Source organism: Mustela lutreola, chromosome 7 (genome assembly GCF_030435805.1).
Source record: "Mustela lutreola isolate mMusLut2 chromosome 7, mMusLut2.pri, whole genome shotgun sequence".
NCBI classification, from domain to species: Eukaryota; Metazoa; Chordata; class Mammalia; order Carnivora; family Mustelidae; genus Mustela; species Mustela lutreola.
Window position 1 is genome coordinate 144,886,360 of NC_081296.1, and position 18,381 is coordinate 144,904,740.

General features: G+C 48.8%; 1 protein-coding gene across 2 annotated transcripts in view; it reads right to left on the reverse strand.

The window, feature by feature from the left end:
- Window positions 1–6,948: 6,948 nt before the first annotated feature.
- The window catches only part of ATG2B (autophagy related 2B), an 85,077-nt gene continuing 73,644 nt past the window's right edge, over window positions 6,949–18,381 (reverse strand). For both annotated transcript variants that reach the window (XM_059183047.1, XM_059183046.1), the window contains exons 38-42: window positions 18,235–18,317; window positions 16,998–17,119; window positions 16,594–16,748; window positions 15,724–15,873; window positions 6,949–12,176 (exon numbers count right to left, since the gene is read on the reverse strand). In XM_059183047.1, the coding sequence (XP_059039030.1) occupies window positions 11,946–12,176; window positions 15,724–15,873; window positions 16,594–16,748; window positions 16,998–17,119; window positions 18,235–18,317 (741 nt within the window). In that variant the 3' untranslated portion in view covers window positions 6,949–11,945. The remainder of the gene's footprint in view (window positions 12,177–15,723; window positions 15,874–16,593; window positions 16,749–16,997; window positions 17,120–18,234; window positions 18,318–18,381) is intronic.

Below are 18,381 nucleotides of genomic sequence, written 5' to 3' on the forward strand. Positions count from 1 at the left end.
GAAGACTTCCTGGAGGGACGCCAGGCTTGAAGGACAGAACAGAGGGAGGGGAGAAGCCACCGTGTCAGAACAGCTGGAGCAAAGGGAGGCTGGGGTCGGGCACACGGACAGGTGGCATCAGAGCGGGAGGTCCGCACAAGTGACAGCTGGAATGATTGAAAAGCCAGAGAATCGCGAATAGTAAATGTTTGCTGGTCCCAGTAGCATCATCCCTCCTCCCCTCCCAAACAGTGACAACATTTATATTAACTCGTCATGATTGACGTTGGCATCATTCCCTGGTGTTTAACCATAAATCCCTCCAGTCAACGCCTGTGCCTCCTCCCAAAGTCCCAAATTTCCCCTCTGTCATCCTATTGCTGACCTCAGGGTGGGCGGAGGCATGAGGTTGGGAAAGGGGGAGCCGAGGAAGGGAAGAATGAGATTTAGTCGTAATGCAGGCTCTGGACGTTGAAAGTGAAGACAGGATCCAACAGGACGTGGCCCAGGGTGGGACGACAGGCCCCGGAGGTGCAGGGTCAGATCTTTATTTAAGATGCGGATGTTTGGGGGCACCCCGGTGGCTCAGTCAGTGGAGGACACAACTCCCCATGTCGGGGCTGTGAGTTCGGGCCTGCGTTGAGCATAGAGCTTACTTTCAAGAATAAAGGTATTGGGGCGCCTGGGTGGCTCAGTGGGTTAAAGCCTCTGCCTTCCGCTCAGGTCATGATCCCAGGACCCTGGGATCGAGCCCCGCATGATCCCAGGACCCTGGGATCGAGCCCCGCATCGGGCTGTCTGCTCTGCGGAGAGCCTGCTTCCTCCTCTCTCTCTCTCTCTGCCTGCCTCTCTGCCTACTTATGATCTCTATCTGTCAAATAAATAAATAAAATCTTTAAAAAAAAATAAATAAAGGTATTGCCTATTTAAAAAATAAAAAAGGGGGTGCCTGGGTGGCTCAGTGGGTTAAGTGTCTGTCTTCTGCTGAGGTCACGATCTCCGGGTCCTAGGATGGCCCCTGCTCAGCGGGGGGCCTGCTTCTCTCTCCCCCTCGGCCCCCAGCTGTGCTCTCTCTCAAATAAATAAATAAAATCCTCTTTAAAAATTAAAATAATATAAAAATTTAAAATGCTGATGTTTTGCTCGCTGGCCTCCCCCTCCTGGCAGCCCCGAGCAGCAGGGTCGGGGTCTGGGGCTCCCGCCTGCAGAGGAACGAGACCCCGCAGGAAAGACCGCGCAGATCTTCATCTGGATGGAAAACACACTCGTCCGTAGTATCTCACGCCCCCAACACTCCCTTATCAGCCCGGTGGGACGACTGCCCCGGCTCGGGTGTGAAACACCGTCGGGGGGAGGAGCTCACAGGGAGAAACCAATTGCGAAATTACAGGACACTTTTATTTTTAATTTAAGCAGTGTCCTCGAGGAACAGAACGCATCCTCAGTCGAGGCTGGCGAAAGGGCTGGGTTAGTTAAGATTTTCCCCAAACCTTCCCAAGGCGCTGGGCCGGTGCGGGTGGGGGAGGGGATGGGAGTGTGGCCAAACTCTGCGCAAGCTCAGTTGCGCCGCTGCCGCCCGGAGGGCTCCGCGCGGGGCACGTGCCGCTAAAGTTCCACTCGGGAAGGGAGCGGGCGCCGCCTGCTGGCCGCTGCGGAGAATCGCTCTTTCCCCCCTCTAGAGGATTCTGCACAAATTTCCAAAGCTCTTAAAAGGGTTACAACACACAGGTTCCAAAGCTTAACAGAACATAGAAATGGGAAAAGGCAGTGATTTCTCTGGAGTACAGTTGTTTAAAGATCACTTCAAAATAAAAAATGGGGGCGCCTGGGTGGCTCAGTGGGTTAAGCATCTGCCTTTGGCTCAGGTCATGATCTTAGGGTCTTGGGATCGAGCCCTGCAATGGGCTCTCTACCTGCCTGCCTCTCTGCCTACTTGTGATCTCTCTCTCTCTGTCAAATAAATAAATAAAATCTTTTTTAAAAAATGTTTTAATGATGAATTTTGTTTGGGCTTTACTAGTGGGTACCACTTCTACAAGAGGAAAATTGGCAACACACACCCCCGCTTAAGCGGGTGTATCACTGACCCAGTGTTTCCTCTCGTCAGGATTATCAGATAGATAAATCACGGAGAAACAAGAGATCCTGCCAAGTTAAGTGACTATTCAAGGTCACTCTTGGGGATGGAGAGTGACTGAAACTCCAGCAAATAGGACATAAAGGCTAAGAAAATGGCTTTCACCTGTACCTCTGGGGCAAATAATATATGTTAATTAAAATAATTTTTTAAAAAAAGAAAATGGTTTTCAAAATGAAAACCTGTAAGATGAATTAAAAAGGGTTTTGAAGACAACAGAATGTTCTGAAAGGGAAAATCTTTTTTTTTTTAAGATTTTATTTATTTATTTGACAGAGATAGATCACAAGTAGGCAGAGAGGCAGGCAGAGAGAGAGAGGAGGAAGCAGGCCCCCTGCTGAGCAGAGAGCCTGATGCGGGACTCGATCCCAGGACCCTGAGATCATGACCCCAGCCGAAGGCAGCGACTTAACCCACTGAGCCACCCAGGTGCCCTGAAGGGGAAAATCTCAAAAGCAAAATTTTAGTTTAAGCTGAAAGGGAAAAGAGAGAAGCACCCGGGTGGCTCAGTGGGTTAAGTTTCTGCCATTGCCTCAGGTCACAGTCCCAGGGTTCTGGGATCGAGCCCTGCATCCGTCAGGCTCTCTGCTCAGCAGGGAGCCTGCTTCCCCCTCTCTCTCTGCCTGTCTCTCTGCCTACTTGTGATCTATGTCAAATAAATAAAATCTTTTAAAAAATTTTAAAAAGAAATGGAGAAGAGAGGTGTTTATTTGGCTTTGGGAGCGAGTGTCCTTCATAATTGGAAGGGGGGATTTCTGAGGATAGAGCTGTGACCCTGACACTGATTTTAAACAAGTGGAACGGGGAAGGAGGTTGTGCTTGACTTACCGAATGTTAAACGCATGTTGGATTAGAGCCCTGAGGCCTCCCGTGCTCTAAACATAACTGGGTCATATCTGGGCAGACAGAGCCTCCCATTAGGGTTTTGGAAGCAGGATAATACTTTGCACCAAGCAGCCATATTTTCCTTTATTCGTCAGTGGAATCTAAATTTAAAAGAATAATTTGCCATCTGCTGATAGTCTAGAAATTCTTACAGTAAGGACGTGGAAGGGTTTGGTTTTCTTGGCTATCCCAAGCCCGAACGACTTTGCACCCTCTTTGACTTTTATTTCCAAATGCTAACCAGGATGTACCCTCCAAGTCCAATTTCTCCGTAACTAGGCAGTCCTGAACATGAGGCTAAAAAGGGAGCCGGCTCCCCGAGCAATCCCTAGGTTTCCCCAGATGTGTGTTTAATGCCGGGGAAGCAAGAGGTCTGAATGGCCGAGGGTAAGACCAGGTGGGGGGTCTTCAGAAGCAGGAGTCCCAAGTCTAAAATTGCTCAGTGTCATTTCTGCCTCTGCTTTGTGAAGTATCACTTGATTTCTCAGGAGCAAGACATATTGATTTCCATTTCACAAGGGGCAGGTGGCTGGAATGATTAGCTGGGTCTAATCGATGTCTTCTCGTGGGGTTCTGAGGTCCCCAAGAGCAAGGGGGTGTCTTTCAGCTCTCACCTGGGACATGGCACACAGTAAGCATTTAGGAAACAGTAACTACATCGAATGCTCACGTGACACAGTATGTGAGACACTGTTCTAAACACTTTGCATGTATTAACTCACACAATCCTCACCACAACTGTATTATCTCTGTTTAATAGAGGAGGAAACTGATGCACAGAGAGGTTAAGCAACTTCCTCAAGGCCACAGAGCTAACAAATACTGAAGTCTGGATTCAGCCCTAGGCAGTCTCGCTCTCTAGAATCTGTATTCTTAGCCACTATGCCAGTGGTACCCAAACTTGTCTACACACAAGTCACCCCCTGGGGGAGCTTCAAAAATAGGCCCCAGGGATTGTGATTTAATTGGTCCTGGGTGTGGCCTGAGTTTTGGAACTGTTGCAAGGTCCTACAGTGGTTCCAATATGCGGACCAATTGTGAGGGCCGCTGCATCGCTCAGCAAACTGTTTGAATTTAATCTGCTCCACGCGCAACTGCTTTCAGAACACGAGTAAGCCCGGGGCAGGGGTTGGGGGGTGGGAACCCAACTTGGGAAGTGGCAAATTATCTTGGAGTGCAACTACTTGTGATTCCAGTAGGGTGCTGCTGAGTGTGGGTGCCAAGTTCTCAGTCAGGAGCCCCGCGCCGCAGTCCGGGCAGGCGCTCACCAGGCCCCATTCCCTCCCTTCCTAAGCACATGAGGCTGCGACGCCAGGTTCCCTCCATCCTGGGTGCGGTCATGTGACAGGATTCGGAGGCAAAGGTCTCCAGCACGAGGCTGTCCTGCCCACGCCCCACCCGTTCCAGCGGAGGCGGAGCCACAAGATGGGGGGGGGGGGGGGGCTGGGCCCGTCCAGCCCCACCTGAGGAGAGCTGCCGCACAGGGAGGGGCACCGACTGGACCTGAGAACGAGAAGCGGCTGGGGTCTGGGGCTTTATCTGTCACCAGGGACGCGTGTTCCTTGAGCAGCAGATTGAGTGGCCTTGGGCAGGTCAGTTCTCGGACGCATCAGTTTTGTCAGCTGCAGGAGGAATAGCACAGATACAAATACGGATGCTCGAGGGCTGGGGATGCTTATCTGCCCCTTGGGAGGGTAGGGGCCCGAGGGTGGGATTTACTCCTCTGGCCGCTCTGGTTCTTCCCCTGCGTGCCAGGCCACGCCGCTGTCCAGCCGCCCCTCCTTCAGCTGCAGGTTCGGGGAACCTTGGTCCCTGCGGGCCTGCAGCCAGGCTTCCTGCTGCTCCAGCAGCTTCTCAGAAGGTGAGGCATCACCACAGACTCCTGGGAGGCCAGGCACAGACCCAGAGCTGAACGCCAGAGAGGGTCCAAGGTCCTGTGGTCTCCCCGGCCCCGCCCACGCAGGCTCCACTGGTCCCTTCCTCAGGGCCTCCTTCCAGTCGTCCGGCTGGCCCTCTGCTTTGTCTGCTTCCGGCCTGGCCGAGGCTGAGTGTGGCTGTGACAGGGCGGTGTGCTGAGCGTGGCAGTCCCCAAGACGGAACAAATACGGGGTTTTCACCTGGTTTCTGTATGTGTATGTGTTGGTATTCTCATATATTGCTAAAACCAAGAAACAGTACACTGCACCGCATAAAGGACATCTTCAAGGCCTGATCATGTGATCTCAGGCACAGACCTTTGCCTCTCCGGACTTCATCCTCACTGCAAAGTGACCGTGGGGGACTACAGGACCGCTAAGATTCATGCACCCACTCATCCAGCCACTAGGCCCCGATGCTTTGATCCTGGGCCAGGCACCAGGTGCGTGTGCACCCTGTGGACACGGAGACAAAGTCAGTGTGCACTTCTGAGAGCAGCACCACAGACGTCTCTCCTGTTCGTGTGCGATAATGGAGAATAAAGAGTTGGTCAGTAGGATGGCTGCCCTGTCTGAAAATGGTTAACTTTTAAGTTTCGACAAGGAGGAAGCGGGCAGAGCATTCTGGAAAGGAACGCGGGAAGGCTCCAAGGCACTGTTCTCCCTTCAGGAGGCACGTTCTTTCCCCGTCAGCCCAGTGGTTTGTGCCAGGTGGATTCTTCTGTCTCCCGGGGCACATCTGACCATGCCTGCGGACATTCTGGGTTTCACAGCTGGCGAGGGGTGCCGCTGGGTAAGGCCAAGGGTGACAGACCCTGTGACAGGCTCTGAGATAGACCCATGCTGCTCAACATCCCGCCATGCCCAGACGGGCCCCCAACAAAGGATTAGCCAGCCCTGAAAGTCAAGACTGCTAAGGTGTGGAGACCCTGACAGCCCCCTCAGCAGATCGTAGTTTAGCTGGTGCCCAGTGGGGCCTGAGCTTCCTCACGAAAAAAGAGAAAAAAAGGTCTGTAACCTCCGCATACAGGAAGGGGCAGAACCGGAGGACCAGGGCAGCTGGCGCCCAGCCAGGCGAGGGGAGCAGGGCTGGAGACGCAGGTGAGAGACGGAGAAGCAAGTCTGATCTTGCCTTCGGCTCAAGCATTCCAAGAACCGTGAATCTTAATCTTCTAGAAAAATCCCCTTCTTAGTTCCCTAATTCGTGACGAGCTTCCACTAATCCAGACCACGGTGCAAGTTGCCCTTAAGGGATGTGCTGGGATGAACATGGGGTTGGGAGTCACAGCCTGCAACCAGAGCAGGGTTTCTGACTTCTCTGGAAAACAGGGGCTGCACCAACCGTGTCTCCGAGGGGCCCTGAGCTTATGGAAGGAGCCACCCACAACGCCGGCAGGCAGCAAGCACCCTGCGAAGGTTCCCGCCCGTCCGTCACAAGAGCCACGTGTGAGGTGTGCCGTGATGCTTCCCTGGCAGCTCAGAGCGGTTCTACAGGGACGTTTTTCCCATCAAAACCTCTTCCGGAGCAGGTTCCCTTTAAAAGTATTCCTTTAAAATCTCCTTTGGGGCAACCCTCTCGGGTCCCCTCCCTCCTCGGGAGCTAATACTATCACTTTGCTACCCTTAAAAAACCTTGCTTTGCTGCCCCCCAAAAGATTAATAATAAATAAGATCTTCGTCTTTACAAGTAAAAACACTGCCCCACCCAGAGCAGACTTGCCAGGGATTTATCTAGGCCCTTGAGACAGACACTAGAAGGTGTGCTTGCCACAAGCCCACCTTGGAGGGCTGAGGTAAGAGGGACAGACCCCCTGCAGGGGGGAGGAGGGGCAAACTTTACCGCCACGTCCCTGTGCATCTCAGAAACAGGCAGCGGGTGGACACGCGATTTGCCATCATGAGCACCGGGCTCAGGGGAACGCAGTTTCTCAGTGACCGGGTCTGACACAGACCTACAGCCCACCCTGAAAAGTGTTTTATGTAGGCCTTGGGACCCGTGCTTGGCGAAAGACAACAGCATTTAAAGCAAGCTCCAAAGAGTAAATATTTTAATTTTCTTCAAGAGTACTCTTCATCTCATAATATTTTCCATAGTCACACAGACACGTTACATTTCCACAAAAAGACTCATACAGCAGCAGCATTCTTAAAGTACTCACATCCAAAATTAAGTAGGGAAATGAGGAAACTTAGCAACGAATATACAGCGTTGTGTGAGATTAGGTTTGATCTCTAAGGTAAGTCAGGCTGGCTTCGAAGAGGGGCTGAACTTGGCAACCGCCCTGCTGCCACCCCTCTCTCCCCCCACCGATTCCACAGTGGACCAGTGGCTTATGGAAACCACACAGGACAAATCCAACCAGGAACTGGAAGCTGCCATTTCGTACATACAGAACACAAGGGAAACAGCAAAGCAGACACACTTCTTAAACAAGAGGCTGCTAAGTCCACAGCCCACGGCACCGGAAGGGTCACGAGCCCCCCACTGCCACCTCCACCACCCCATGACGCACAGCAGCCCGCACCCTGGTCCCTACCATGAGGCCACACGCTCAAACCACGGTGCCCACGGTTGGGACAGGAGGCAAAAATCCCTGACACGGATGCTTCTGACCATTGTGGACCTCTCAGCGTGAGCAGTTGAAACTCCCCAATTTCTCACCCCAAAGCAGCCCACGAGGATGGTGTTAGAGCACCTTTTCTGTGTCTCACGTACAGTAACAGGATCTAAGGAAAACACTCCCACATCAACGGACCCGGGGCAGCTGTGCTTACAAGGTCTATCAAAGGGGGTGGTGTGCCTACATGGTCCTGAAGATACAGAAATAAAAATAAGTTGGCACTAAAGCACTCACCTGGGCTTCTATGGCAAGACTGACTCTACCTTCCGACAAGAAGAAATAAGATTGTTTGATTAAAGATTATCTCCCCGACGTTAACTATATACTATACAGATAATCTTCCTAGTTAAACCTAAGACTCACAGATTTCTATTTGATTTATTCTACTTGATACCAGTGGGTATGTCCAATGGGTGCAGCTACAGATACAGGAGTATCACTCTGTTTTTGACAGTCCCTTACTTTCAAGCTCAAAGAACTTTATAGACATTGGCCTTTTAAGTAGGTCCAGAGGATGTGAGGGGAAACGGGGTAACTGCTCACTGTGAACACTAGTCCTGACACACTCCTCCCTGTAATTCTGAAGAGTTTTATCCGTGCAGGAGTACGAAAATGGAAGCAGAGGCCAGTGAGGTCTCTTAAGTCATGAGGTTTTTCTCACCTACAGAATTTAATGTTCCAGCGGTTGTTAACCCTGAAACCACGTAGTGAAGGGTTCTCATTTAAAACTGCTGAAAGCCAACACTGCCCGCTCTCCGTCTGCTCTGGGGAGAAGACACAGTGCCTAGAATCCAGCCCAAACACGCTGGCGGGAGGCAGGACACCCTGGACCAGCAGCCCCAGCACGGGAGCAGACAAAACTGCCTAGACTATTTTGAGACTGAGCAAAGGCACCAAACCTACAGAACACTGTTTTTAAAGGAGGGGATTAGAAATTAAACATTTTTCCTGGAAATATTTTAATACCATTTAAGAGTGACACAAAGCAGGAGGCAGGAAACACGAGTTTTTAGTATTTCTGCTATTCTAGGCACACTGCGACTTGGAAAGATTGCCTAAAGTGAGTCTTGCATTATAAAAATATTGATGTGAAATATATGTGCTTAAAGTGGAAATCCAAATTGGACCCGAACTCCACAAAAATGAAAGCTTATTGCTATGTCTAGAAGAAATACTGTGTTACATCTATCCTAAAAGGCAAATATTGAAAGGGAATGGTCTACTTGTAAATAACAGCAACCTGAGGGCACACAGGAAGGGAAACCAGAGGTGCGCATCAGCCCCATTCAAGAGGAAGTATTGCCATGGCCCACGGCCTTCCCGGCCTTTAGAAAGTGGCCTTCACATGCTTCTGTGACACTGTGCTATCCTAAAACTCGCTGACGGATCTTGGCCAGGCTCACTCACCCGACCTCACCGGGGAAACACCTAGATGGCTGCCATGCAGCAACATGTGGACACACGCTGTCTACTCCACACACAGTAACACATCAAAAGTCAACCCCACAGGCACTGTGGCCACCCAGAAACGCAGTATTCTGAGAGATCCAAGATCCGAGGCGGCCACGGCTGCTGTGTGCAGTGTGACCTCCATGCTCTCCTCTAGCGCCCCCAGCCTAGGGAGTCACAGGGCTGGGACAGTCTACCAAGCACTACATCCCAGACCTTCTCACGCGCACGCACACACACACACACACACACACACACACACACATACACGGCCTGATCATCCAAAAATCTGTTGTACTTTGTCATATAAAACCCCTTGGGTTACAGACGCTGAGGCTTAGAGAAATCCAATGCCTTGACCATGTCACCTGCCCAGTGAGGGCAGACTTGGCTACCTAAAGGGTCCTGCCCAGTGCTCCTCTTTCTTACTGTGTCACTGTGACCTAAAGGCTGGAAAAGGTATTTGTAAGAAAGAAAAAATTAAGGATACTTAATAATGCAGAAGCTTTCTAACAGTCTACCTAAACATCTCAAATAAAGAGTACCTTGGTTAAATGGGCCATGAACAGAGCCTTGACCCTGGACTTTTCTGAGGCAGGTTTCTGGGTCCCAAACCCAGATTCTGTGGCTAGCAGGTGCAGGAGTAGAGGACAGAGTAAGAAGCACAGAGATGACATTATGAAGATAAACGCTACAACAGGACTTATAAACCAAATTTGTCAAAAGATGGTCTATCTACAACTCAAGAGTACAAAGAGGAGGAGGAGTCTTTCTCCCTAGACCGTATCTAACTAAACTTAAATAGGGTAACTATGGAAGATGTATGTTAAAATTAATGAGATTTTATATTTTTAAGTTTGGTCAAGGGCTTTGCAGTTTGGTTTATCACCACAAATGACAGACATGGTATATTGTTTTCAGGAGACATGGAAGTCAGCGAGCAGGGCGGTCAAAACGTGCCCCAGAAGCAGGCTGAGCCTCCTCCAGGACACACAGGTATGGCTACTGTTCACTCAGGAGCACATTCTACACGACTCCATTTAACTGGGACAAAGTAAATGATGGTTCTGTGAGCAGAGCCCTTTTAAGGTTTTTTTTTAGCAGTGAAAAGGAAATAAAAATTAAATGCTGTTTAACACAATTTTCATAAATTTTCAATGTCCAGATATTGGGTTTACATTGCTTTCTTGTTCAGAAAATCTAGAGAATGGGATCGATTCAACATTTTCCAAACCCCAACCTGAAATGTGGTTCTGAAATCCAAATTCACATGGATGGCGGCCTTCTCCCTGCGTCAGAAAATGAGAATGCACATCATGCAACTTTAAACAGTTTAAACACGAAGCCCTACACTTTCTTTCTACTAGATCCACCTAAAGTCAAAAAGTGAGTCCTTGCGAACAATTTTCCTCTCACTCCTAGGTAATGATTTACTGGGTTTAACCAAAATCAGTTTTGAGGAAGTATTCCCAAGTGTCTTGGGATGGAGCCAAGTGCTGCATCTAAGAATATGCTCTGAGAAAAGCAGAATGTTCATGGAAGCATAAAACAATTTTAAATTTAAATAAAAATACTTTATTCATTCCTGACAGGTTATCAAAATGTACATTGTTAACCAAGTAAAAATGGTACTTCGAAATAGCTGACTAGGGCATGTTTGGAGGATTTTTGGTTAATTTCAGAAAAGTAAAAATCATTTCCAATCTCCCTTTCCACACATTCCTAACAAGCTTGCACTGTATCTGCTGGAAAGTGAGCACACGAACAATCACGCGGGCCCCAGTTCATCAGAGAGTGCACACACACGAACAATCACGCGGGCCCCAGTTCATCAGAGAGTGCACGCACACGAACAATCACGCGGGCCGCAGTTCATCAGAGAGTGCACGCACACGAACAATCACGCGGGCCCCAGTTCATCAGAGAGTGCACACACACGAACAATCACGCGGGCCGCAGTTCATCAGAGAGTGCACGCACACGAACAATCACGCGGGCCCCAGTTCATCAGAGTGCACGCACACGAACAATCACGCGGGCCCCAGTTCATCAGAGAGTGCACGCACACGAACAATCACGCGGGCCCCAGTTCATCAGAGAGTGCACGCACACGAACAATCACGCGGGCCCCAGTTCATCAGAGAGTGCACGTTTTCATTCACACTCGAAATAAATGGAAGCGACTCCATCTGAGTTTGCTTCCTTTGCCAAAAACATGGTCTTACTCCTCTTTATATTTTATGAAAATCTGTAAATTACATAACGAACAGATCACATGACTTGTATTAATCTACACACACACACACACACACACACGATAAAGTGCAACACGACAGACATGTCTGCGACACGCACGTTCTCAAACGCCCCCAGAAAGACCTTCTGAGGGGATGGAAATAATGTTTTAAGCGCATGGACACTAAATCCAACAGACCAGGTCATTTATTCCTCTGTGATATTTATATTAAAATCCTATTTGTTTTGCTTTCCCTGTAGCTTCTGTCTCTCATTCTCAATGAGAGTTTCGAAGCTGTGATTCTCTTTAAACCTTGAGAAAATCAACTCCTCAGGGCAATATAAATAGTGCTTTCAAAGTGCACAAATGCTTCTGAGCACTCTGGACTGTGTAACAGGAGGCTGCCAATGATCTCTCACCCGTAGCAAGGAAAACCACAGCCACTTCAGGAAGAGCAAGCATTCTACTCACTGGGCAGCAAACGCTTCCGGTCTTTTGACACTAGCCACCAAACATTTCTCTAGGCAAGTACCAAACCAGCCCTAAATGTCACAAGTTTTTGGTTGCATGTTGCTTTGATATTAAATTATTTAACTAAGAAATGCTTTTGTTCCTGAGATGAGCACAATCACAGTAAATGAGGACCCTCTAAAGCTGCCAGTGGGACACTGTGCTCCTTATTTCCACCCTCACTATCTCCATAAACAATCGCATCTGAAGCATCAGTCTTCCCCGTGGCGCCATTTCTGTGACTCGTCTTGCCGAACATCAGGTCTAATTTGGTTTCTCATGCCGCCTAATACATTTGATGTCGCTTCTGTGGCAACAATCAGAGGTTTCACCACCGCAGGAGGAATCTGGCGCAGGACCTCGCCCACGGCACCAGTGACCCCTCTGCTCTCGTGTTCTCGAGCTGCGGTTTCGTAAATCGTCTGAGCCGTGTCCGTGAGTCCCTGAAAGGGGGAGTGGAGAGAAGGTCAGAAAAATCTCTGCATTAACCTACTGTATACAACGTCAGCAGAGTTCATCAACACTATGCTTATACCTAGACCAGAAAATCCACTGTGTTTTTGAGATAACCCAGGATAATTATGTTTATGACAAACTGTAATTATACGGAAAATAAGAGGCAATTATTATGATTTAGCATTTTGTTGTGACACGTTGTGTGCAGAAAATAGAGCGAAGCTACCATTTCAGGTAGGGAAGCTTAAAGAAGTATTCAATGATCGAAGAGTAGCTTTCTTGGCACTAATAATCACTCGAGTTAAATATCACAAACAAAGCTTCTGGAATAAATATAATCACAAAAGGGATACAGTGATCGTTCCTTTGATTCAACTATAATAAGAAAACCTAATTCTACAAAGCTCCAGAAAATGATCTGTTTTAAGTTACTGGCTACATACTAGAAAAGAAACTGAAGATTCAATGAAGATGAAAGGATTGGATTAAACAGAAAAAATTCTGAAAACATAAAGCAGGAACTTATTAAATAATTTAAAAGTTTCTTCAGCATTTTTTCATGTTTCTTATTCCTGTGTAATATTAAAATAATTGTGACTGCTACACCGTACAGCTGAACGTAGAAATCTGTTGATCAAGCCAAAGTGGTAAAGCGTCCCCTGACTTTGGACTCCACCGTCTGACTCAAACCCCACAGGGGACACGAGGCCCTGCACCGCTCTGACTCTTCCAGGGAAGGGCACCGCACCAGGCACTCTGGGCTGCTCTCCAGGGAAAGCAAGAACGCTGTCCTAACCCAGAATCCAGTCCTGGCTCCGACAAGCTAACAGAGTGTCCTGTCCGCCCTGCACGGCAGGGTGAGCGCGCGATGCCGCAGAGGGAGACCAAGTACGGAAGAACGAGAAACAAACACGAGTGCGGTTTTACAAGCACCTACAGTCAGCGAAACCAACAATACAGAAAATGCTCGCGGCTGCGGCACTTGTCCACAGCATCCCTCTCCCCGCCTCAGCGCCACTCCCCAGCCCACCGACAAAGCGGGCACGGGCGGAGGAGAACACCGTGAGGACCCCCACCGCGTCCCGGAGACGACGGCCGTGAATTCCTGTCTCGGCTGCATCGTGTCACAGTGTCATCTTAGTCAAGTCCTTTCCCTCACCCTTTCTTTCTGGTTTGTTTGGGCTGGTTGCTAGTCGAGTCCTTTCAGGGGGCGGCTCCAGGTGTGCGGTGAGGGTCAGACGCGAGTGGCACGAGGCACCCGCAGAGGCCGGCGCTCGGAGCTCACAAGGCCGGCCCCGGAGCTCGGCCGCTGCCCTCCCCACGGCCCCCGGCTACCTCGGAGGCGAGTGACGTCAGCAGCGGTCAGCAGCACATGGAATTATCTGCAGGCCACACAGTTTCTACCACAGATGCTTTTTCTTTTCAATTTTCTTTAAAAAATTGTTAAAATAATTCTGAGCTGGGAGGTCCACACCAAAACAGGTCTGGGCACCGTGAGCCGAGCCCTGACTTCAAGGAGGAGCCAATCTGTGAAACAGCTGGAACGCTTTCTCTCCATCTTTGAGTCACTAACATCTCAAAGGGAAGATACTTATCACCAAAGAGGAGCCTCCGCTCAAAAAGCATTTAACACGGAAGTGTGATGCCGTGGAATCAAGCACCCCAACCACCTTGATCTGTGCTCACTGCTCTCACCTTCCCCTCCCCAACTCTTCGCACTGACAGTCAGACACAGAGAACCACACGGCAGACCCGGATCCCCCGGGGCCCACCATGGCCCCAGTGCTGACTCGCCGGCTACACGGGGAGCCAGTCCCGCTGCGCCAGCGTCCTCTCGGGCAAGTGAGGAACACTGACTCCCCTGAATGGTTGCTATACGCCTGCCACAAAGTCAGCACCCAGATACTTCTTCAAATGACCACAGGTTAAAGCAGGCAAGCGATATGCTAACTCCAAAGTGCTCCATACCCAAGTGCTATTATATCCTGCTGCCAGGGCCCCAGCTTTGCCCTGAACCCCAGGATTGTTTCTTTAAACCAGACTTCTAACACGTCTACTGATAACTGGCCCAATCCTGACATCTGTAGAACAGATCTGACCAGTCCCTATTCTAACTGAATCTCCTTTGGAGAAAAGCAAGTGGTCTTGCTTTTATTTATTCCATTAATACATTTCCCGGGGGCCCTACCTCAGTGGTCTTCCAACCACCCGGAACCACAGAGGCCACTTTGTCAGGGAAAAGACCATCCTAGGCACTTGTGCCTGTCAGAATATGAGGGGGGCGGGGGGGGATCTTTAATAAAATCCTAATACACGCATCAAGACTAAAACCACCTTGGGGAACCTGGGCAGCTCAGCTGTCATGGTCCCTGGGTTCTGGGATCGAGCCCTGCATCGGACTCTCTGCTCGGCGGGGACTCCGCTTCTCCCTCTGCCAGCGCTAGTGCTCGCTCGCTCGCTCTCACCCTCTTGCTCTCAAATAAATAAATATTTTTTAAAAATCTCAAAATTCATGTCATAAAAAAGAATGTCAAGAAAGATTACAATTGGGAACATCCCCAACAGTGCCCATTAAAAACCAGGATTCACTGGTGCAACTAAACTGCCATTAGGCTGAATAAATGTTGAGATTCAGATAATTACAAATCACCAACTTCATTCTTAACCTCTGGCACAGATGAACAAAGGGACATTTCTATGAACATTGCCACAGCGGTGCTTTAAGGAAAACAAGATCTACCAAGAGAAAATGAAGTACGCTGTGCTCTACGACAAAAGGCCATGCGACCATCTCAACGAGGGGGACGTGTATCGCCATGGGCAGATCTTGCAAGGCATACATTACAGGGCTACGTACACTATGACACCAAGTATGTTAGCTCTTAAAATAGAAACAATGGTATGGGGACGCCTGGGAGGCTCAGTTGGTTAAGCTGCTGCCTTTGGCTCAGGTCGTGATCCCAGCGTCCTGGGATCGAGTCCCACATCGGGCTCCTTGCTCGGCAGGGAGCCTGCTTCTCCCCCTGCCTCTGCCTGCCATTCGGTCTGCCTGTGCTCGCTCTCTCTCCCTCTCTCTCTGATAAATAAATAAAATCTTTAAAAAACAAAAAAAAAGAAAGAAAGGAAGAAACAATGGTATGTGTTGCTTATGAATAAATACAAAGTAAAGTATAAAAACATGTACCCAAAAATGTGTACCGCCTTCAGGAGAGTGAAGTCATGGGAACGGGATCAGGATGAGCGGTTCGCCAGCAAAGCTGTACTTTTAAGCAAAGCTGAGTACTGCGGCGCAGAACTACCGAGCACGTCGGGCCGGCGCGAGCGTGTGTGCGTGGCCGTTCCCTGGCTGGCTCCACACGCCAAGAACCAGCCTTTCCTCCAGATCACGACTCTTCCTGGGGAGCCCGTCAGGACCTCCTGCAGGCACCGCCACTTGCTGGGGCAGCGATTCCAAGCACACCCCCAGGGTGTGTGACCACAGAATGCTCTGCCGACCAACCGCGCTGCGGCCTGCCCACCTGGGGCAGCACTCACCTCCTTGACAACACTGTAGGCCTTCGCCACGCCCTCCCGCAGGTCCACGGGCTGGTGCGCTAAGCGGTGATGAGGGAACCTTTTGATCTTCTTGGGCTCAATAGAAAGGGTCCCTGGAGACACCATGTCATAAGCGGTCTCTGCTGCAGCCTGGATCGTTTCACCAGAAAGTAAGAAACGCATCAGAAGACAATCTGCAGAGCTGTGCTCCAACAATGCACCTGCCACCGGAGCCGGGAAGAGCAGGGGGACTCGCAGGCCCTACCGCAGGCGTGTCTGCAGGCCCGGAGTTCTCCCCGACAAAAACTAAGCACTTCCGTAACAAGAACATTAAAGGGAACGCTAAGTATCTGGACTGAGCAGACTTTCTCAGACCCTCCTCTCCCTCCGAGAACCCTCTCCGTGTTACCAGGTTAATCGACAATGCCCTGTCTGGGACACGTGCATGAGGTCAACCGGAGTTCAGTACTTAGCAGGACAACCCTTACTGCATCTCCTGTCCGATCTGCAATGCCTCCTTCACGTCTAGCTAGGATCTAGTCTCACTGATGAGGCAAAATAAATCCCCGACTGACTTAACGGTTACAGTTTAACTGAAACGGGCAAGCAAATTTGACGCTGCATTCCACTGTTTTATTCTACCAATTATTAACACTGGAAAGCTGAGCAATAAAAAAAAATAAAAATAAAAAAATAAAAACAAGGAAAAAAATCCCCACAAAACCCAATGATATTAAATCATCATGAATAAGGTATCTATTCTCAGCATTTGGTGTATTTCACAGTATCTTTGTAAAAACACAAAAATCCCAGCCATTTTATTGTAGCGTTTCCTCTCTGTATAGAGTGAGGCAGTCGGTGGCGAGATACCTGTATGGTCTGAACCATCCTGTTTGTGAGCTCTAGCGCAGCCATCGCTGTTGAGGTGCCGAAGGACGCAGCCCCTCTCTGGAAGCCTCTGACGATGCGGCCGTCCTTCCGGTACTGCTCTATCGGCAACCAGACCAAGTCCTTTAGGCCTTGCACTAGAACAGCAGTCACCAGAGAGAATCAGCGGGACTGCGGGAGCTCCGATCTCGGCTGTCATTCCAACCCTGGGGTTTTATCCTCAAATGGGACGCAAAGTGCTCTTACAGGTGTGTAAGACCACACACAAAGTTTTCCAGAAAGATGGTCCTCACACAGACTGTCCCAAAGACACTCATAATTCCAAAGGGGTTAAGAATCACAGATCAAGCAAAATAAATCATCTTTTGATTAAAAAAAACACTCACCTAATTGTACTAGTGAATGCATAGGCCCAACACCTCCCAGGATTCCTGGTAGCTGGTTCTTCTTAATGTCAGTAAGCCATTCGGTGATTGCATACGAAAACAATTTGTCAACACCTAGCAAGCTAGAGCAAATGACTATTAGTATACAGAGAAGAGAAAGAGATTTGTAGGTTCAGATAAACTGGGGAGTTTTTTTTGTTTTGTTTTGTTTAGTTTCAGGGGTAGAATTTAGTGATTTCATCAGTTGCACAGAACACCCAGTGCTTGTTGTATCATGTGCCTCCTTAACACCCATCACCCAGCTACCCCACCCCCACCCCTCACCCCCGTGCCCTATAGTAACCCTCAGTTTGTTCCCTACAGTGAAGAGTCTCTTACGGTCTGCCTTCTCCTCCGTGTTATTTCATTTTTCCTTCCCTTCCCCTATGTTCATCTGTTCATCGTATGAGTAAAATCATATGGTATTTGTCTTTCTCTGACTTAGTTTGTTTATATAATAAGTTGGGGGGATTTTTTTAACTTAAAAGAAAATGTACCAATTACGAGGACAAAATATTACAGATGTTCAATCTGAATATACATAAACATATGTACACATATGTATAATCCAGCTTAATGTTAGTAATTTCTATAAAGCTTCAGTAACATATATGAATGTGTCCTTCCACTGCTCCTATTTCTTGAACACCTAAAGCTCTAGTACAGGAGTGCCTGGGTGGCTCAGTTGGTTGAGTATCAGACTTGGTTTCAGCTCAGGTCATGATCCCAGGTTCATAAGATCGAGTCCCACATAAGGCTCCATACTCAGTACAGTCTCCTTGAGATGCTCTCCCTGCCCCCCACATGCGCACACATGCTCACTCTTAAAGAAATAAAATCTTCAAAGCTCTAGCACAGGATTAACTCATTGTCTATAATTGCCACGTAGGTCTCAGTTACTATGAACCATTATGTTGTGAAATGCCAGTCCTCTTGCTAAATAAATGAATTTATGACCTTGGGAAATTCTTAAAAAATAACTACAGCTATTTTTGCAAAATACTACTCTAGTCAAACTACTACTCTCTCAGCATAAAAAGTAGACCCTAATCAGTAAGCCTCCTCCACGAATGAGCTCTCTGCACAGAATACTGTAAAATAATGATTAATGTTTGCTAAGAAAAGTCAATGCCTGGTTTGCTGTAAACTAACTGCAATCACTATACCATAAAACCTCATAAGATAAAAACCGACCTACCCATGCCGGTAGAAAAGCCTCTTCAGCTTCAGCTCTGAGCAGTTTAACTGGGCCAGACCAATCAGAATTCCGGCCAGGGTACCCTTTAAAATTCAAAAAAGCCAGATTAATGTGTAACTGAGCGACCAAACATTTAAAATAGTGGTC